This window comes from Zingiber officinale, chromosome 7B (genome assembly GCF_018446385.1).
Source record: "Zingiber officinale cultivar Zhangliang chromosome 7B, Zo_v1.1, whole genome shotgun sequence".
NCBI classification, from domain to species: domain Eukaryota; kingdom Viridiplantae; phylum Streptophyta; class Magnoliopsida; order Zingiberales; family Zingiberaceae; genus Zingiber; species Zingiber officinale.
In genome coordinates this window covers 95,598,176-95,619,002 of record NC_055999.1, presented here as the reverse complement: position 1 = coordinate 95,619,002, position 20,827 = coordinate 95,598,176, and the positions used below count along the sequence as shown (strand labels likewise).

Here is a 20,827-nt window from a genome sequence, read left to right as displayed (position 1 = left end):
AAAACTATTGGAAGAACAAGCTTTAAGGCTATTTGAGGACCTGAAAGGAAAACTTAATAGGGTCGAAAAGGTATTACAAAAACTAGAGGCTTGGACCTCTACATGAGTTATATAAACACTCAAGCAACAAACAGCTATAAGGAAGCCTTAACGGCCACAGAAAATATTGAGGCACCTTCTCTTGGATTTTGTAAACCATCATAACACAAAGGTCCCTTGACTAGTTCAGCTGCAACAATTAAATAGGCAAATGCCCAAATCCAACTGCTTGTCACAATCTTAGAAAAACTTGAATCTTTAGAAGAAAGAATAAATAAGATAGAAACAAGAACACCGGCAGCTACTACTATTCCTGACACAGTCATCAATAGCCTGAACGAAAGAATAAGAACCTTAAACATCTCTGAAAACCCAAAAGAAAAATTAGGAAAATTGTTGGTCTTTAAAGATCCTTTTAAAATCCTTGAAGAAGAAAAAGCTAAATGACTACTAGATGCTCAACGTCAGATCCTCCTGTTACCACAATCACCAGAAGAACAGAGGAAGCAACTCCACTATTTGAGGATCAAGTCAAAAGTTATAAACAAGGACAATGAAGACGATATAATGCGCAAAGGGCTATACAGAGAATGGCATGACAAATTCAGGGAGAAGTCCTTACAATCAGACATTAGAACAACAAATGGACCCTCAGGTACAACTGAGGCTTTCTATGCAGGAACGAGCATCCATAGTCCCTGCTGAAGTCTTATACCACTCCAGACATGATGATATTAATCATCGTGTGTATGTACACCGATCTGAAGAAGCAATTCTTGTCACAACAAACCAAGTTGATCGTGCTTTTATCCAGCCTGAAAGCTTCAATGAGCTACAGAGAAGTGGTATGTGATTTATTCACATAGGGGTAATATAAGTACGCATCCAAATTCTTCATCGACAGGAAGAAGGAACACTGGCTCTAATAGTATTTCGAGATAACAGGTGGCAAGGAGACCAAGCAATCTTTGCAACTATGGAAATAGACATGTCTCATGGAAGCCAACTGGTATATGTTATCCCTGATACCATGCTAACAATTCTGATTTTTACAGAAATATGCAACTCTCAATTCTTACTCGTGGATATGAACATTGGCAAAATGGCGAAGCAAATCTCCTAATCATAAGGGGATTAGTTGGAAGGCTCTCTAATACACCAAACGTTGGATTTGCATATGAAGTAGAAAATGTGGTTGACTATCTCGCCAGCCATGGAGTCCGCGCTCTCCCAGGATGAAGGTACAACACCCGAGATATTTTGGGGGTAAAATTGGATCATTAGACAATCCACAGTAAACATTCCTATGCAACCAACAGAGGTAAACACAAGAAACTTATTAGATGGAAGTGTTTCTTTACATTTTGAAAATTATCATATTACTACCACAAGTGCGCCTCCAAGATATAATGATCGTGATGAAGAAATACAAAGTGATGAAGAAGAATTAAGGTCTCATATTATATCAGTTCTTATTAAGGAATCACCAATCCTTGTTAAGCTAATTCATCCAGATGCAATTATTCCTGAACGAAAAACTTCAGGAGCTGTTGGATATGATTTGACAGTCATCAAACAACAAACAATTCCGTCAAAAGGAATGGCAATTATTGATACTGGAGTATGCTTAAAGTTACCTCATGGCACTTATGGACGTATTGCACCACGCTCAAGTGCATCACAATGAGGAATTCTCATTGGGGCAGGAGTTATAGACTCTGATTATCAAGGTGAGATAAAAATTATTGCGTTTAATCTTAGCAATAATGACATTCACCTCGCAGTGCATGATAGAATAGCACAAATCATAGTGGAGGTGATTACTACTCCTGACTTACTATTGGTCAAAGAATTTGAAGAAATAACACAGCGAGGAACGCAAGGCTTTAAATCTACAAGTAAAAGCATATGCACTCCAACAAAAGCAAACAACCTTTGTAATGGTTGTAAATATTGCTGTGACTGCACAAACTGTGATGATGAAGAAAATGATTACATTGAATATCATCCAAATGAAGACGACCAATATAAACCATATATGCCAGTTAATGCTCATCAACTAGTTACCAGTAAAGACAGAAAAATGGCAAAAGAAGCCTTATTAGTTCAAGAAGCACTGGATGAACCAAACTATTATAATCTTCTTGAGGCTTTTCAAGATACCAAAGTTATTCAAAGTCAAAATTGCAAAAATATACAAAAGCTTCAAGATGAATTACAAGCCCTTTCTACCAATGTTGTCACAGCCAGATTTGAAGACAACATTAACAATTATATAGATGAATATGCTGATTATTTACAATACCTGACATTACAAGAAACATCATCACAAAATGATGACTTTATTAACCCATTTGCAGTAGAAAAAGGCAATAATAAGGCTTCCTCTTCTTCATGTATTCTTGCCGCAGGAAAAGAACAGGAGCAGGATGATGCTTGGTTAATGGACTATCCTCAACTTCAAAGGGTAGCGGAACAAGTGTATTCACAGGAGGCTATCTCTCAATACCGATTACATGCCGACATAACAATGAATCCTGTAGGGTATCCTCCTAATCGTGGCCTTAAATCAGAACCAATTAGCAATGCTAATCTTCCAACATAACCCAGAAGAGGGCGATTCAAACACAAAGATCTAAATGAATGGTGGAACTTGCCTACTGCTCACCAACAAATAGGAGCACTACTTACTTTACCAACCCAAATTGGTAAAATGGAGGACGTATTCCTCAGATGGGAAGGTATTACTAAGAATGTTGTAGCTCTTCAAAATTTTACTGATACGCAGGACAAAGTTGATTTTATTGAAAACCTGCTTGGAGAAACGGAAAGACTCACATGGATACAATGGAGGATGGCATTTCCAGCAGAATATCAGGAGCATGTTAATTCAGCCGAAGGACGAAACAGTACACAAAACATAATTTCCCAAATTAGATGAGTCTTTATGCTAGAAGACCCCTTTCAGGGATCTACAGATATTCAGGATCATGCTTATCGTGACCTAGAATGATTATCTTGTTCGTTCTCTTGTTCACAAGTTAAAGATATAATTCCTTTTATGAATGATTATATGCACCTGACAGCAAAAACTGGAAGGCTCTTTACAGGCCCTGAGCTAACTGAAAAATTTTGGTTCAAATTACCTCGCGATCTTGGCAGGAGGGTCAAATTAGCATTTGAAGAAAAGTACCAAGGAAATACAATTGGTGTACACCCAAGAATTTTATTCACCTATAAATACCTGGAAGAAGAATGCAAGAAGGCGGCTTTCAGTCGATCTCTAAAAGATTTATCATTCTATAATCAAATTCCAATACCAGGTTATTATCAAAACTCCCGTAGAAAGTTCAGAGCTAGACGATCAACAGCATATAAGGGTAAGCCACATAACTCACATGCCCGAATCGAAAAGAAGAAACATCTGCAGAGAAATAAGAAATGCAAATGCTTTTTGTGTGGAGAGGAAGGGTATTTCGCCAGAGATTGTCCAAGAGAATATAAAAATATCAAAAGAGTGGCAGTGTTTGAAGGATTAGAACTTCCTGAAGATTATGAAATTATGTCAGTACAAGAAGGAGATGAACAATCCGATGCCATTTATAGTATCTCAAAAGGGGAAGATCAACAGGTACAAAATGTTAGTTCATTATTAACTAATGAGTACCTTCTTGTTTTCATTTAGCAGAAAAATTGTTACATGATTGGAAAAACTGGTAGTTGGCAACCATTAGTTAAAGTAACTAAGGAGCAGCATGAATGCAACCACATATGGAAAATGAATCAGGAAGTAACTCTAGAATTTCTTAAATGTCATTGTTGTAAAAGAGACACAATGAAAAAGCATCGAATGCATTGTGAAAAATGCACCCTTACCTCATGTGGTATGTGTTCTCTGAATTACTTTGATATAAGAATTCCAGTAGAAAAAGAAAAACATATTCCTTTCGGCCCAACATCACTCATTCATGAACAACAAGCTTACATAGCCTTGTTAGAAACCAAAAATGAAAAGTTACAGCAGGAGCTAGACGCTTGAAAAACACTGGCTTCTTTACAATTAGAAAATCTTCAGCAGGAATTCACTAAAGAAAAAGAGGCCCTACTAAGAAATATATCTTCAGAACTTATGGAGCTTGATGCAGAAATTAAAGAATTAAAATACAAAAATGATGCCCTGGAGTTAGAAGTTCATGATTTGAAAAAGGCACAAGCATTATCTGAAATTGAAGAAGAAATCAATGTTATTATTGAAGAAAAAGAAAAGGTGTTTTATGTAGAGGATGCGTCGCATCCTAAAAGGAGGACAAATGGACTATATAACATGATAGTAGAGATTGATATACCAGGGATTAAAAAATTCAAAGTCAATGTGATACTTGATACAGGAGCTACCACTTGTTGCATTGATCAAAATACAGTCCCAGATGAAGCAATTGAAGATAACACCTTTATGGTAAATTTCAGTGGCATCAATTCACAAACCAAAGCCACCACAAAGCTAAGGAATGGAGGTATGAGAATAAATTATCATGTATTTTGTATTCCTTACACATATGCCTTTCCTTTATTATTAGGCAATATCTCAATGATACTTGGTTGCAACTTTATAAGATCGATGTATGGTGTCCTCAGAATAGAAGGAAATGAAGTAACATTTTATAAAAATGTTACCACTATTACAACTCAGCAAGAGATTACAACAACCCCTGGACTAGAAGAATTAAACCTAGAAGAGGAAGAATATATTCAAATTCAGGAGCAGATCTACATTGCAGATAATGTAGGCCAATATAATTCAGGCCAAGGTATGAAGTTTAATAAACTCCTGAAAGAACTTGCTGAAACATACCATATTGGGAATGATCCTATGAAGTTCTAGTATCAAAACCAGGTCAAATGCCATCTGGAAATTAAAAATCCTGATCTGACTATTGAAGATAGGCCCCTTAAGCATGTAACTCCAGCAATGCAGGATTCCTTTCGAAGGTATATAAAGGCATTATTAGACCTGAAAGTAATCAAACCAAGCACAAGCCACCACAGGACGACAACTATTATAGTTCATTCTGGCACAACAATAGATCCCATCACCAAGAAAGAGGTAAAAGGGAAGGAATGTATGGTATTTAATTACAAGAGACTAAACGATAATACATATAAAGATCAATATAGTCTCCCTGGCATTAATACCATCATCAGAAGGGTTGGAAGAAGCAAGATATATTCAAAGTTTGATCTCAAAAGTAGTTTTCATCAAATCGCCATGGATCCTAACTCAATTAAGTGGACTACTTTTTGGGTTCCTGATAGTCTTTATGAATATCTTGTCATGCCCTTTGGGCTTAAGAACGCTCCGGCCATATTCCAGCACAAAATGGACCTATGTTTCAAAGGTATTGAACAGTTTATTGCAGTTTATATTGATGATATTCTTGTATTTTCTCAAACAGCTGATGATCATGAACGACATCTTAAGATAATACTCACTATTTGTAAGAAAATAGGCTTATCTTGAGTCCTACCAAAATGAAGATTGGAAGTCCCACAATTGAATTCCTAGGTGCCTCTATAGGAAATTCAAAAATCAAACTTCAAGAGCATATTATCAGAAAAATTGCAAACTTCAAAGACGAGGAGCTAAAGATTACAAAGGGCCTCCGATCCTGGCTAGGCCTGCTAAATTATGCTCGGAGTTATATTCCTGAGATGGGTAAAATATTAGGCCCATTATATTCCAAGACTAGCCCAACGGGAGAAAAGAAAATGAATTCTCAAGATTGGGCCTTGATCCACAAACTAAAAGGTTTAATCACTAAACTTCCTGATTGGATCTCCCTCCTGATAATTGTTTTATTATCATAGAATCTGATGGCTGTATGGAAGGGTGGGGAGGAATCTGCAAATGGAAGCTCCAAAAATTTGCCCTAAATATTTGATCCAAAAGGAGCAGAAAAAATTTGTGCATATGCTAGCAGAAAGTTTAATCCCATCAAATCCACCATTGATGCAGAAATCTGTGTAGTTATGAATAGCCTGAACAATTTCAAGATATATTATCTAGACAAACAAGAATTAACTGTACGCATAGACTGCTAGGCTATTATCAGTTTCTTTAATAAATCAGCGCAAAAATAAACCCTCAAGAGTCAGATGGATTCCTTTTACTGACTTTATTACTGGCCTTGCAGTACCTGTTTATTTTCAGCATATCGATGATAAGGACAACTTACTTGCTGACTCTTTATCACGACTTGTTTGCTTCCTTACAGCAGCACCATGACTACCCAACGAGATGGAAGTGGGCCTTCTAGCCCAAATTGAAGAAGCAATTATTCAAGTCAAGAACAAGCCCAACCCAGTAGTAGTACAATACTTGGCGAATATCATCAGCTCCATGATGAATACTCATCCATTATCGGCAACACCTCATCAAAAGGAATCTTCTACCCAGAAGAACATGACAAAGTAGAAAGACTCGCCGAAATTGAATACTAGGCATGTGGAGAATTATTGGAAGCACTCAGAGAACTCGAACATATCCTCCAGCTCAAAGAATATCTTTTCAGAAGAAACCAACAAAGCTGTGGCCCTGACAATCAATGGGGCAAAGGACTGCCAGCTATCCAAGAACAGCGAAAGAATCTCTTTAAGGCATACGTGCAACTACAAGAAATCACCCAACAAATCCGAATGACACCACCATAAGCAAATTGAGCCTCGGGGAGCCGTTCGCTAGAAAAAGTAACTTTAATAAAGTAGCTTTGATAAAGTAGCTTTAATAAAGCAGAGAATCGAATATAAATGAGCTGTAAAGAATGTTAATGGAACCCAATGAGCATCCAATTCTTATCACCTCATCCCTATATAAGACTCTCGACGTTATGCATTGCAAGACATAAAGGAAGTAATCCTACAAATCTTACTTTGCATAACGTCAGGAGTCTTATATAGGGATGAGGTGATAAGAATTGGGTGCTCATTGGGCCCATTCAACATTCTTTACAGCTCTGATACCATATATTGCGGAAAATGTCTTCTCAAAAAAAAACTTAGATAATGTACAAAGAACTAGTGAGAACTTACAGGACTAAGACTACTTCTAAGGCTTGCAAAGCTTGCAAAGTAAGACTTGTAGGATTACTTCCTTCGTGTCTTGCAATGCATAACGTCGGGAGTCTTATATAGGGATGAGGTGATAAGAATTGGGTGCTCATTAGGCCCCATCAACATTCTTTACAGCTCATTTATATTCGACTCTCTGCTTTATTAAAGCTACTTTATCAAAGCTACTTTATTAAAGTTACTTTTTCTAGTGAACGGCTCCCCGAGGCTCAATTCGTTTATGGTGGTGTCATTCAGATTTGTTAGGTGATTTCTTGTAGTTGCACATATGTCTTAAAGAGATTCTTTCGCTGTTCTTGGATAGCTGGCAGTTCTTTGCCCCATTGATTGTCAGGGCCACAGTTTTGTTGGTTTCTTCTGAAAAGATATTCTTTGAGCTGGAGGATATGTTCGAGCTCTTTGAGTGCTTCCAATAATTCTCCACATGCCTGGTATTCAATTTCGGCGAGTCTTTCTGCTTTGTCATGTTCTTCTGGGCAGAAGATTCCTTTTGATGAGGTGTTGCCGATAATGGATGAGTATTCGTCATGGAGATGATGATATTCGCCAAGTATTGTACTGCTACTGGGTTGGGCTTGTTCTTGACTTGAATAATTGCTTCTTCGATTTGGGCTAGAAGGCCCACTTCCATCTCATTGGGTAGCCATGGTGCTGCTTTTAATTTGTGGATCAAGGCCCAATCTTGAGAATTCATTTTCTTTTCTCCCGTTGGGCTAGTCTTGGAATATAATGGGCCTAATATTTTACCCATCTCAGGAATATAACTCCGAGCATAATTTAGTAAGCCTAGCTAGGATCGGAGGCCTTTTGAAGTCTTTAGCTTCTCGTCATGACTTCGATGATTATAGCTCAGAGCACATGGGGCATCACACTATAGCTAGTAGTAGAACGAGACGAGTCATAAAACCAACCACCATATATGGATTCAAAGACTTGGTATCTTATGCGCTTATCACTAGTAGCGGAGACTCTACATCTTTTCAGGAGGCGATACACAACTCTGAGAAGGACAGGTGGATGGATGTTGTAGCAGAGGAGATGGAGTCGTTGCATAAGAACCAAACGTGGGATCTAGTGAAACTTCCTTAAGGAGAGAAAACTATAGGGTGCAAGTGAATATTCAAGAAGAAAGAAGCAATGTCAGAGGAAGAAGAAGTGAAGTTCAAGGCTTGGTTGGTAGCAAAGGGGTATTCACAAAGAAAAGAGATTGACTATAAAGAAATTTTCTCTCCAGTGGTAAGACATACGTCAATTAGAGTGGTATTGGCTTTAGTGGCACATCACGATTTGCAGCTAGAACAAATAGATGTAAAGACGACATTTCTTCATGGAAATTTGGACGAGCAGATTTTTATATCACCGCCTAAGGGATTTAGTCAGTCCGGACAAAAGCGATTGGTTTATAAGTTGAAGAAATTGCTCTATGGATTGAAACATTCTCCTAGGCAATAGTACAAACATTTTGATTCATACATGATTCAAAATGGATATAAGAGATGTGAGTATGACTGGTACATATATGTGAAAAGCCTTGAAGATGAATCACTAACTTTCTTATTACTATACGTAGATGACATGCTCATTGTTGTGAAGAAGATTAAAGAGGTTGACAAATTGAAGAGGCTACTGAGCAAGAAATTTGACATGAAAGATTTGGGAGAAGCCAAGAAGATTCTTGGGATGAATATTCACAGGGATAGAGCTACAGGGAGATTATGGTTGTCTCAATGTAGATATGTGGAGAAGGTGATGGATAGGTTTAACATGAAGAATGCAAATTCAATAAGCACACCCCTAGCACATCACTCCAAGTTATCCAGTACACAGTGTCCAAAGACGAATCACGAAATCTAAGAGATGTCAAATGTTCCTTATGCCAGTGCAGTTGGTTGTCTAATGTATGTCATGGTTTGCATAAGACCAGATTTAGTGTAAGCAATTAGTATGGTAAGCAAGTTTCTCTCAAATCCTAGTTGACCACATTGGGATGCAGTGAAGTGGATTTTTCATATACTTGAGAAATACAACTGATTATGACATCATGTTTAGTAGACAACCGGAAGATCTTTTAGTTGCTGGGTATGTAGATGCGGACAATGCAGAGGATTTAGATAACAGGAGGTCTACTACATAATAGGAGTATATGGCAGGAGGACCTATTTATTTGAAATCTATGATACAAGATGTTGTTGCATTGTCTACTATGGAGTAGGAGTATATGGCAGCAGCTGAAACAGCGAAGGAAGCTTTATGGCTTACAGGGTTGATAAGAGAACTAGGTGTTCAGCAAGGTGGAGTCAAATTGTTATGCGATAGTCAGAGTGCTATCTATTTAGCGAAAAATCAGGTGTATCATGCGAGAACCAAGCACATTGGTGTGAGGTTTCACAAGATCAGAGAGTTGATTGCTTCCGGAAAAATTTAACTTGAGAGGATTCACACTGCAAACAATGCTATAGATATGCTGACAAAGTCAGTGACCACAGAGAAGTTCAAGCATTGTTTGAACTTAATTCATATCTCTATATGTTAGAGGAAGGAAGTCTAGACCTAGAAATCCAGATGAAGCTTTATTGAAATACTCGTATTCGTCGAAGGGGTGAATATTCGCTAAGGTAGAGATTGTTGATGGGTGACTCATATTTGGATGAAGGTCAATGCGATGAATGCTATGGAAGAAAAATCTGTTAAGATTTTTCTGTTACAATTTTATATAACAGAATTCTATTACTGTTTTTCATAACAAAATTTTATTGCGACTTTTCATGACAAAATTCTATTACAATTTTATCGGGTCTGAGACTTATGCATTATTTATAGGGATCACTGTAAACATATTGTATAACAACAATCACAATAATCATGTAATATGATTTTCTTGTATAGAGAGAATTCTAATAAAGCTTCAGCCGTTTTGGTGGAGTAGGTACGTCGTCGAACTACGGTAACTCTTCTTTTTCCTCTTCTCCTTCCTCGTGTTTGTTTTCTTTTTGTGCATCTTTATTTTATTGCTCAACGCGATCTCTTTTTCTCTTTCTCTTTCTCTCTTCCACTTTAGAGGTTGAGAGGTATTATCCCCTCTTTATACAACATACTTTGATTGATAACTCAATATAATTTTTAACTACACGAGATAGGGGGATAAATGGTTGGTCATATCATGATAGAATTTTAATTTTTCTATGATCGGCCGTTCAAAATGACTGAGGATTTAATATTAATTTTTTTTTAAAAAAAATCTCAAGATGATCGCACACGTCCCTCCGTCCCCGGGTAGCTAGGCCACTGGATACCGGTCCACTTCTTTACAGGCAGTTGAAAAGAAAAAACTCAACATCATCAACAACAGAAATAAATAAATAAATTTTCATGCAAAATTAAAACGTGATTTATTTGAGACCAGGTCCAAGTAATCCCGCGTTACTGCATATTAAATATCAATTAGCAGCTTCCTCTTTTCTTCTATATGAAAAGAACAAGGAAGAGTTGACATTCCAAATCCATTAATCAAATTATCAGCTGATCGATCTAACTAGATTTGATAGCAGCACGTATGCGAACTCGTGGGATTCCGAATCCATTGACTAAATTCAGCGTTATCAAAGTTGACTTAGCAATCCATCTCCGACACGTTCAGTTCGTCCTCACGTCACCAACCATTGATATGATTAAGCAAGAAGATTCCTCGGATCTTTCCTTTATTAGACACATTATATATCCCCCCTCAATCCCTTCCGATTTCCAATCAACCATGGCTTCCCAGAGAAGAATCCCGATCCTGAGCCAGCTGAAGCAAGCGGTCCAGAAGGTCAAATTCCTTCTCTCCTTCGACGCCACCAGCTGGATGCTCTCCTCCCTCAGCGGCAATAAACGTTCACCGGGCCGCGGGCTCAGCTTCCAGGCCCGGCCGAGCCTGCTCGACTGCTCCGGCTCCTCCTCCTCCTTCGGCGTCGTGCGAGGGACGTCGCTCTCCCGGGCGTCGTCGCTCGCCCTGAGCTCGCCGGAGACTCCGGCGACCGCGATGTCGCGATCGACCAGCGACGCTTCCGCTTCCGGAGAGGACATTAATTTGAAGGCGGACCGATTCATCGAGGGCTTCTACCGGCGGCTGCAGATGGAGAGGCAGGTCTCGCTCGAGCTGAGCTACCTCAAATCAAAGAGCTTGGAGAAGACACCCTCCCTCGAATTTAATTAATCGATTCGATGCTAATTCTGCATCATATATTTCTCATCGCATGAATTTTGTTGTCGAGGTTGATTTATACAAAGATTGTTCTTAAATCTGTATTGATAAATTTCTTAAATCATCAACAGCCTTCGAGTTCTGTTTCAGTAAAGCATGAATGCATGCATCCTCAGAAATTCTTCGATCTCTTCTCGTCTGTTCCACATGCTATGCTCAATGTCAGTTGCAGGTCACTCTCTTCCTCCGGCCACGGCGGCTGCGGGCACTTGGCCTTGCTCTTCCCGAGCAAGAGATTTCGATCCTGAACGCTCCATGCTTCTTCGTCATCAGGTCGCTTGATATCGACGACTCTGCGCGTGTGCTCTGTCAATGGCGTGTCACACGCTTCTGAGCTCGCTAAACTGATCCACTCTGTGAAATTTAGGGCGGAATCGGATGCTCTCGCGTTTGGATTCCTGTCGAATTGGCGCTTCATTTTGCTGCTTCTTTCAAGCTCAGCCATCAGCGTCCTCTGTACTCTGTACAGGCGATGAAGCTCGTGTACCTGAAGCAGAATTATATTATACCTGTCGGAATCGTCTCAAACAGCTCAAATTGCTGCTCACTCTGTATGGATTCGCTTACCTGGAACCTGAAGACCTCTTCCTGCTTCATCATCGTGTTCCTCACGCGATCCTTGCCGCAATGTTTGTGAAATCCGTCCATCGATCCGACGACCACGCGCTACGTTACAGCAGTCGTTGGCCGATCTAGAAGTGCCATGCTTTGTTCCCATAACTGGAAGAACAAGAACGCGTAAAGAACTCGAAAGAATGATTCAGATGTTACAATCCACAAAGATGCAAAGTGTAGTAGAGATCAATCATTACAGACTAACTCAAATATATGCATTTTAATCTATAATTATTGTCCACATAACTTGTTTACCTACAGATATAAACTGATAACAATTCAAAGTTAATTGCAAAGCACCACCCTAATGAGGTAAACACTAACAATTTCCTAATATACAAATTAAATAGTTCTCTAGGATATCTAGTTTTGAAATGATTTCTCCATCTGTTCTCCAATATAGTTGACTGAAAAGATGAATCAGTATAAGAGAATTTTCCCAATGGTTTTGATTGATTGAGAGACCGTAAAAAAAAAAAAAAACTTTACCTATGCTCATGAAAAGTATCATATCATTGAATGATACATTTTAGTGTGCCAATCAAAACCGATCGATACATGTAATCGTGTGTGTTATAACTGGACAGGAGGAGAATCTTTGCACCAGACAATCATATCAAAGCTAGTTCGATCTGCAGTGAGTGGTATGTAGAAGATGGAGCATCAAGCTACTTAATGATACTATATGGTCATGAAATTGTTCTTAAACAATAGATATTGAAGAAAAACAACTTCTTTAAGAAAATTGGGAAAGAGAGAATTAGACATGATATAATTTATGTAGATCAAAACCTTCTATTTTGCTAAGAAAATAAGAGAATCAGGTTAATTAAAGCAGCACTGATATCTGAATCAAGCAGAAGAAAACATGAACAGAGGAAAGGCCTCAAAATCCAATTAATTTGGAACATGTTCTTTATCCAAAGTATATATTCACCTTAAGGCTGGCAATCCACTGCTCATCTTCCCTAAGTCAAGATGATGAACATCTGGTCCTCTCTTTCATTTCACTTCATGGAAGAATCCAAATCGTCGCAGAGAATTATAGTTCTCTTAAAAGGAAAGCTGGAAGTTGGATGAGGAGTAGAAGAAGAAGCAAGCAATCGCTGAGAGAAGAGACTGGGTCAAAGGGAATGGTGAGGAATTCTATACTAAATCAAAATATGGTACTTTGCAGGTTATATATGAGCACAGGTAGAACTGTACATGACAGATCACAACAAGGCCTAGAAACAAATCTCACTCCTTCACATAACCAACTGTAATCCAAATATTCCAGACAAAGGTTAGGCTTTACTTTGGTGGGGTGGCACTCCCCTTCTCCAAAGTAAACTAAAAACAAAGTCTTTTTTGTTTTTGCACTTCTTTTGTCCCTTTTTGCACTGTTAAGGTTTGTGATTCAGAATGGTTCAGTCCTGTGAAAGATCTAGATAGCCTATAAAAAGTCTCAGTGTGCTTTTGTTAGGAATGCCATTGATTGTGAGCTTTTCAGAGGCTTCCTTGAGCTGAAGCGCCAGTTGGTTTACGCTCTTCTTTGGAAGGTTTTAGGCACCCTGCAGGTCCAAAGGAAAGGGGAGCCAGCCATGTGCACTGTCACATACTTGAGGTCATATGATCTCCGGCTGATTGAGCTGTTGTTCGGTTTGGGTCCCCAACAAGTTGCAAAAGGCGGGTTCCGCCGCCCAGCGGCCCCCTACGCCTGCCCCATGGTATTGTAGGAGGAAGGTAAATCAGGGTGAATGCTGGGTTGGCAAGTTGATGGTTGTTCGAGGCTTTAAGCCAGCAGACGGGGATATTATCCCACATTGCAACTGGCGACACTCGAACCGTCGCTCCATGTTGCAAACATACCATCAACTTACCAACTGATCCAGCCCCTGGGGGCGGTTTGGGTCCCCAACAAGCACCATAAGGGGGATGAGTAAGTGGATCAATCAGATACTGATCTACCAACAAAAGAGAACATGATTCAAAGTGGTGATGATTACAATAAGGAAAAATAGGAAAAAGATATCCTTTTGTGCAGTGGAACTAACAAGCTTATCTTATCTCTTTATGTGAATTCTGAGTTCATCACAAAGTGATGGAAACGCTGAACTTTCTGACCTTAACAATTTATTGACAGGTCAAAGTCCAACTACCAAGCGAATTCGGGTGAAGAAAAAGGGAAAATTAGACAAACAAAAAAAAAGGAACAAGAACAAGAGCAATAATGGGCAGATCAACATGAGGAGAAGCAGATAGCCATCACTGTCCTACCACATGCCAATATCTAATGCTCCAAGGTTTTACAGCATTAGTTTAATGGAGATCCATCTTTTTCTTTATGGTTCAGGACTTCGTTGTCGTTGATGCAGAAAGGTCCAAGTAAATCCGGCACTGCCAAATGTCTGCTTGGTTTTCTTCTTTAACAGCAAAATCTAGCTGATCCATTGCATTCTTGGCTGCTAACATGCGCTACTACAAAGACAGCCAAATAACTTATTTTATTTAACGTTAACAATCTCTCTATCTCTTTTTTTACAGATCGACCGAGATAAGGTATGATTTGTGCTCCTTGTGCTTAATATCTGCAACTTAGTTAAAGTAAACCCTTTTTCCTGAATGAAACAATGGCCTCTTTTCTCATATATTCAACTGCCAATATGATAGAATGAAGGCAGTTGCAGTGCCATTAATTCGGATAAATTCGAGATAAATTTATGGAGAAAACTCTGTAACATTTCTTTTGCTTTTGCAATAATAGACCAATTAATGGCAGAATTTTGGACAACAAGATCATCAATTGAAGAAAGCAATAGATCATTGCAAGGATAATTTGTCCTGTTCAGTCTATGTTCCTCATTTTTTTTAACTCATAGCAAACTTGATAATGACAATCATCATTCAAATAATATATAGATATAATTAAAAAGTAATCAATACATTTAAAAGGAATATATGAACATTTACCATGTCGATCAGTTTGTTTATTCATTTCTTCCTCAAACTTGTTTTTATCTTTTCAACCTAACCTCTCATTTCTTATGCAATTTCTGAGGAAAAAACTCATATTTTGGAAGGAAAATTGAAGAATTAATTGATCAACAGGTTGCCTTTGGCATTTAGCTAATCCTGGTTTCTTCCTCTTGCGATTAAATTGACACACCACCTACCCAACATAAATCAACACTTCCAGCTATGATGCAATTAAAGTTAGATATTTCCAATAAATAGGAATGTGCATCAAAATTGAAGTAAAAAAAAAAAAAAAATCAAATAGAAAAAATTTTGTTTGAGAGTATATTTTATGCAAACTAATAAGGGTATATATGATATATGTAAGTGTATATGAGTGTGTATTTGTGTGTGTCAAACGAAATTGATAAGATGTTTGTAAACCTAAACCTAAACATGAAACTCTCAAAATATGATCACATGAAAAGAGATATCTATAATTAGTTAGGTATCTGTAAATTTCATCCCTTAAATTATTTCTGTCCCCCCTTACTTAATTTGGGGACACAAAATATTTCATGTCCTTTCCAATGCATGAAATTAAACCTTCATGGGCTTGTCTGCAATCTAAGTTTGTGGCAGGTGACTTCGATACCTTGATCATCAATCACAGCAACCTCAATTGTATGTGTTCTTGCATGGTTGGAACACATCTCACCTCAACATTTCCAATCAACTTGTCACACTTTGTCATATCATATTGATCACGCATTATATTTGCGAATAGAATCATAGCAAACTAGCCAACTCTTGTCCCCTCGCGTAAAAATTTAGGCCACATTGTGTCATCTTGGAGCTGTAGCTCGATAATAAGTATCGATCAAGTTGTTTCAGAATTGTATCATCAAATTGCGTCCAATGCATCCTATCGCAGCCGGTGTGGCTTCTCCTTCTTCACTCATTCAAGGGCAGTGGAACAGTGAATTGGCTCGAGATTAATCACACAGATATACGTCCAAGATATCATGATTGTCATCTGTGATTGAGGGGCCTAACAATAATTAAGATGCAGATTTATTTTGGACACGTTGATTAAGGACAGGAGGGGATTATATGCATTTGTATGTGTGGCTGGTGGCTAATCAAATCTAACTATCTCATTGCCACTGAATCCGACATGACACATCACATCAGAAAATAAAACAGTATTTTGATTAGATATGATGGAAATCTTTCAGGAGATATCAAGAATCTTATGGTGCATAGCCTGATGATTGACCTGCAAATGGCTGATGAACTTATTTGAGAAGATCGAATGGTCATACTCTCTTATCTTCTCAAGGATAAACTTTATCATTATTGATTATAGTTCCTTAGGAATTATAGTTCAAACAACATCTTTGATATTGGAAAGGTTCAAAGATACAAATTGTAATTTTTTGAATAGCTGAAGACAACATCTTTATAATTTAGGAACTCAAACTGGATAAATTTTTTTCAGTATTAGAGAATTTATTGCACAATTACCTCAACAACTGAAGTTGACTGACAAGAAGATAAACTGTGAAAGGTGATTGAAAGGCATTCTTTGATGTGCTGTTAGCACATCAGTTCAGCATTTTGGACATGATTTGACAGTTTAGATAAGGAACAGAGAGTGATGGCAAAGCATTTTCTAGGTAATGGATTGAGTCCCTATATTTCATTTCTGATGTGACACGTGGACACACTTCCACCTCCTGGCCACTGAAGATGCCAGTTTTTTTTGTGTGCGCGCGCGCGCCAAACTTTGATGTGCAAATGTGCTTCAACAAACTAAAGATCCAATGCATCAAGTTGTTGTAAACTTTGTGCCAAATTTTGATGTTGATAATGAAAACCTTCTCAATGTGCCAACTCTCTTGCAATGCCAGAATAGATTCAATGTAGTACTAAAGGGAGCATCTGCTTGTTGTAGTTTCAGAAGGGCTGCCAGCTGCAACATAAAGTTCGATAGAATTGTGCGAAAAATAGCAAACATGTAGGCAATTGTGTGCCCTAGCAACTGGTACTTCAAACTTTTACTTGATTAGTAGGCATATGCAATTTGTATCAGCTAAAATCAGGGAATTGTTCATCGGGCATCAAAATGTAGACACTATTACAACCATTTCAGGAAGTGAAACTGTGAGATAATAGTCTGATCTTACCTTTTATGACTTGTTGATAGGATACATAAAGACACTGCAGGATGTTTATCAAGTACACTGACATAAATATTTACCTGTCAAGAGATGATGGACAGTATCTGGTACTTTGAATTATTTAAACAAAAGATTTAATAAGATTTACATTCTAAAAAAAGATTTAACAGGAGCTTAGATGAACTGCCATGAGTATGTGGACATTCTGAGTCCTGAGAGATGAAGTTCAGCAATCTAGAACACTTATCTGACTTCCACATAGCATCGTGCCGTGTCAAAGAGGCATTGCGATGGATCTTAATCCACTAATTCGTTTCCGTTTCCTAGAAAATTCCTCAGCCAATCTAGACTCTAGATTCTGCTCAAACAATCTTTCCACAACTGAAAAACCCACAAGAAGTCAAAGTCAAAGACTCCCTCGATGAATTAATACCCAAAGGAAAAAAGAAAAAATTATTTCACCACCTTCAAATTTATCCAATGTCTCTCAAGTCTTGAAGCCATTAAAAAGAATTATTGAGGTTGAATTTTTTATTATCATATAATTTAATTAAAATATGAATTTGATGGCTTAAATGTATCTTAAAGGAAGTTCTTAAACTGTGGGGGTATGTTTAAAAAGAAGCTTCAAAAGTCAATCGTCTTTCGTTGACCGCAGCCTCTCATGTCTCAATCTTTGATCCATTCCACGTTCCGATGCCTTCTATTAAGCATGGATTCCATCGATTCACAGCATCGATTGGATTTTTATGCAAGTCATCGTTTGTACCGGCGATGGACGGCGCGGACGACGGATCCGTCGAAGCCGTAAGGATCAGCACCGAGGTCATGGTGGCCGCCGTCGCCTTCCTCTTCATGGTCGTCGTCTTCGCCTTCTTCCTCTACCTCTACGCCCGCCACCGCCTTCGCTCCAACGGCGTCCGCTTCGTCTTCTCTGCCTCTACTGACGTCGGCCGCCGTGGCCTCGACGCCGCCGCGCTCGCCGCCCTGCCCACCACTGTCTACCGCTCCGCCGACTTCAAGGAGGCCGGCGGCCTCGAGTGCGCGGTCTGCCTTACCGAGCTCTCCGAAGGCGAGACGGCGCGGGTACTACCCGCCTGCGGCCACGGTTTCCACCTGGAGTGCATCGACATGTGGTTCCACTCCCACGCCACCTGCCCGCTCTGCCGCCGCCCCGTCGCCGGCGAACCGTCCTCCCCGATAACAGAGCCGCAGAATCCTCTTCCTCCGCCACTGCCGCTGCCGGAGGCTTCTCCCCGTGAACCGCCGGCGTTCCCGACGAACGTGTTGTTTTGGGGCGGCCAAGGTCAGGAAGGGGCACTGGCGATCGAGATCCCGAGGAGAGCAGTCGACGGATTCGGGCCACAAGTCTCCCCGTCGCCGACGACGTCCGCTTCGGAGGAGCTGAGGTCGCCGGTTTCGGCGAGGTTCCGGTCGCTGCGGAGACTGTGGAGCCTGGGGAGGAGGACCGGTGCCGGCCCCTCCACGACTGATGTCGTCGACGTCGAACAGGGAGTGGCCGAGGGAAGAGCTCCTCCGCCCAAGACTCCGACAGCGAAGCCGTGACTCTGCCGGAAATCGAATGTTAGATCGGGCTCCGAGTTGCACCGGCCGCTCGCCGGTCACCGGAACTCGTTATAAAATTTTGATTCTTTGCTGTATACAAAGCAAAAAGTAAACATACTTGTAACAATTACGATACTCTGCCCCTGTAATTCGATTGAGATGGAGAAGAATTCTTCTCATCTCTTTCATTCAATTGATCAATTTTCAGTTATTTAATTCGATTCATTGATCCAAAAAATATATCGTTTTGGGTTCGTGAATCTGTTTGTAGTATTAGCAAATGTTACTTCCAATGTATCAATCGCCATTCATTGTTCTGTCTTGTAAGAAAGGTTTATGCCTGAAGAGGAGCCTATGCAGAAATATTTTGCAAAATGAAAGAAATATATTAAATAAACATTGATGATTTCGAATATATTAAATAAAAAGTTAGAACAATCGATTCCGTCTCAAATCAGCAACTTCTTGAAGGATCAAAGTTTGACTTTGAAGACCAGGAAAAGTTGGTCTTAAAGGTTGAAGAATTGTTCTCTGTCAAACTTTACAAAACAAGGTTAGGCTTCAACTTGAATTTTCTTAATTATTGACTAAAACAATGAATTTTCTATTTAACCAAACGAGGGAGAATTTTATGTTGCTCACCAAATCAGAAGGTCTTTCCATCATTCAATGGTTCTTCAGAATCTCTACCATTCATTCTATTGATACTTTTCTTTGCAACAAAAAAAAAAACATAGGAATCAAAGAATCATTTTAGAAGAACCAGATAAGATAAAACTAAGCTGAATATATTCAGATCATTGACTTAATTATCTCCTCCACAATCCAAAGCTGTTGTTTTATTAATCATTCACAAACTAAAACTCCCTTCTGATTCTATTAATCACAATACACATGTTCAGATATCCTCAATTGCAAGTAAACCTATAAAACTCATCACCTTCAGCCATCAATATTTGAAGGAAGCTTGGAATGCTCTGAAGCTCCCTATTCCTGAGAAGAAGGGGAAAAAAACTCACTTAAAGTACTAAACCATGGTAATCAGTTTTGTTCAAGTCAACTGCACCTCCTGCTTCGCTTCAAAATGGGTTGATCGAACCGCGGTCCTTCGTCGAATCCTTCACAGACTATTTCTCCCTTATCATCTCTGAAGCATATGACACCCGTTTCTTGATCCTCATAAACCTGATCAGAAGATCAACAAGAAACATCTCTGACATTTCTCTAAAATCCAAGAATTCACAGAGAAAAGAAAGTCATTTACATGTATGTATGTACCTTGGCACCTCTGCTGCTAAATTTATTGACTGAAACCGATGCTTCAGACGTGTTGTTGTTGTGGTGGTGGTGGTGGTGGTGGTGGCGGCACAAGCAAGATCTTCTCCTGATCTTCTCAGTTTGGCTTCTGGGAATGATGATATTGGAGTGAGAGAAGGCAACAGCCATGCTGATCATTCTTCTTCCTTCCCCAATTATTTCAGGATGAGTCAAGAAGGGAAACACAAGGGTTTTATCCAAAATGGAGATCTGAAATCAGTTTTCTATTTCCAAGCGGCTTTGTTTGTTTGCTCCGATGCCTTTGTTAATGGTGATGATTCATTAATTGTCCATCTTCCATTGTTTTTTATATATTATCTTCATCCTGTCACTCATGAGAGGTGGAACAATCATGCACATATTGATCATTCATTAATATCTTGCTTCTTCAATTGTCTTTTGGTTGATGTTGAAAAATGTAAAAGATGAAAGAAATTAATTAAGAGGGGAAAATGAAAAACTTTTCAATTTAAGATATTAAAATTATAAGGAGAAAAAGAAGAGATGGCGACCTAAGTATAATTACAAAGTGGATGACAACTAAGACAGAACACAAACTACAATGTACTCAGCACTGCATTAGAATTATAAAGCAAAGAGCCAAAACATTTCGAATCTAACAAAATAAGGACTGTTATGATTGATTTGAAGACACTTCAGCACCAGTCTCCAGGTAGAAATGTTCATCTTTTTCAAACTTCCCAAAGTAGAGAATATGTAACTATGCACACAGTTTGTTAGAACATATCTTTAGTAAACAGACCGTAAGATTTAAATGTTGTTAAGTACGTAACATTGAACT

At 38.9% G+C, this 20,827-nt stretch overlaps 4 protein-coding genes across 10 annotated transcripts; 2 read left to right on the top strand and 2 right to left on the bottom strand.

Moving 5' to 3' along the window:
* Window positions 1-10,915: 10,915 nt before the first annotated feature.
* On the top strand, window positions 10,916-11,359 carry LOC122004565. Its single transcript, XM_042559430.1, has one exon. It carries the CDS (start codon window positions 10,916-10,918, stop codon window positions 11,357-11,359), a length of 444 nt encoding a protein of 147 aa, XP_042415364.1.
* Window positions 11,360-11,500: 141 nt separating this feature from the next.
* LOC122006382 lies at window positions 11,501-13,188 on the bottom strand. Its single transcript, XM_042561866.1, has 3 exons — window positions 12,960-13,188; window positions 11,975-12,127; window positions 11,501-11,894 (listed from the first exon to the last, which is right to left on the bottom strand). The coding sequence occupies exons 2-3, from the start codon at window positions 12,053-12,055 to the stop codon at window positions 11,520-11,522; spliced, it is 456 nt and encodes a 151-aa protein (XP_042417800.1). The 5' UTR covers window positions 12,056-12,127; window positions 12,960-13,188; the 3' UTR covers window positions 11,501-11,519.
* Window positions 13,189-17,779: 4,591 nt separating this feature from the next.
* Window positions 17,780-18,923, top strand: LOC122006380 (E3 ubiquitin-protein ligase EL5-like). Its single transcript, XM_042561862.1, has one exon. The coding sequence runs from the start codon at window positions 17,839-17,841 to the stop codon at window positions 18,706-18,708; it is 870 nt and encodes a 289-aa protein (XP_042417796.1). The 5' UTR covers window positions 17,780-17,838; the 3' UTR covers window positions 18,709-18,923.
* On the bottom strand, window positions 18,573-20,302 carry LOC122006381. 7 transcript variants are annotated; one of them, XR_006118688.1, is made up of 5 exons: window positions 19,987-20,302; window positions 19,775-19,893; window positions 19,649-19,701; window positions 19,351-19,420; window positions 18,573-18,710 (listed from the first exon to the last, which is right to left on the bottom strand). XR_006118688.1 is itself a non-coding variant. In XM_042561864.1 (4 exons), the coding sequence occupies exons 1-4, from the start codon at window positions 20,161-20,163 to the stop codon at window positions 19,407-19,409; spliced, it is 363 nt and encodes a 120-aa protein (XP_042417798.1). In that variant the 5' UTR covers window positions 20,164-20,302; the 3' UTR covers window positions 19,045-19,406. The 7 variants fall into 7 exon arrangements, 3 of the variants coding, with proteins under 3 accessions (XP_042417798.1, XP_042417799.1, XP_042417797.1); XR_006118690.1 differs by having other exon boundaries at window positions 19,351-19,415; XR_006118687.1 differs by lacking the exon at window positions 18,573-18,710 and adding an exon at window positions 19,045-19,247.
* Window positions 20,303-20,827: the final 525 nt, after the last annotated feature.

Coding starts and splice junctions, on each gene's coding strand:
- LOC122004565 (XM_042559430.1), top strand. CDS start 10,916: ATGGCTTCCCAGAGAAGAATCCCGATCCTGAGCCAGCTGAAGCAAGCG.
- LOC122006382 (XM_042561866.1), bottom strand. CDS start 12,055: ATGGACGGATTTCACAAACATTGCGGCAAGGATCGCGTGAGGAACACG. Junction 11,895..11,974: donor AAGAGGTCTTCAGGTTCCAG/GTAAGCGAATCC, acceptor ATTCTGCTTCAG/GTACACGAGCTTCATCGCCT.
- LOC122006380 (XM_042561862.1), top strand. CDS start 17,839: ATGCCTTCTATTAAGCATGGATTCCATCGATTCACAGCATCGATTGGA.
- LOC122006381 (XM_042561863.1), bottom strand. CDS start 20,163: ATGATCAGCATGGCTGTTGCCTTCTCTCACTCCAATATCATCATTCCC. Junction 19,894..19,986: donor TTAGCAGCAGAGGTGCCAAG/GTACATACATAC, acceptor TCTTCTGATCAG/GTTTATGAGGATCAAGAAAC. Junction 19,702..19,774: donor ATTTTGAAGCGAAGCAGGAG/GTGCAGTTGACT, acceptor CCTTCTTCTCAG/GAATAGGGAGCTTCAGAGCA.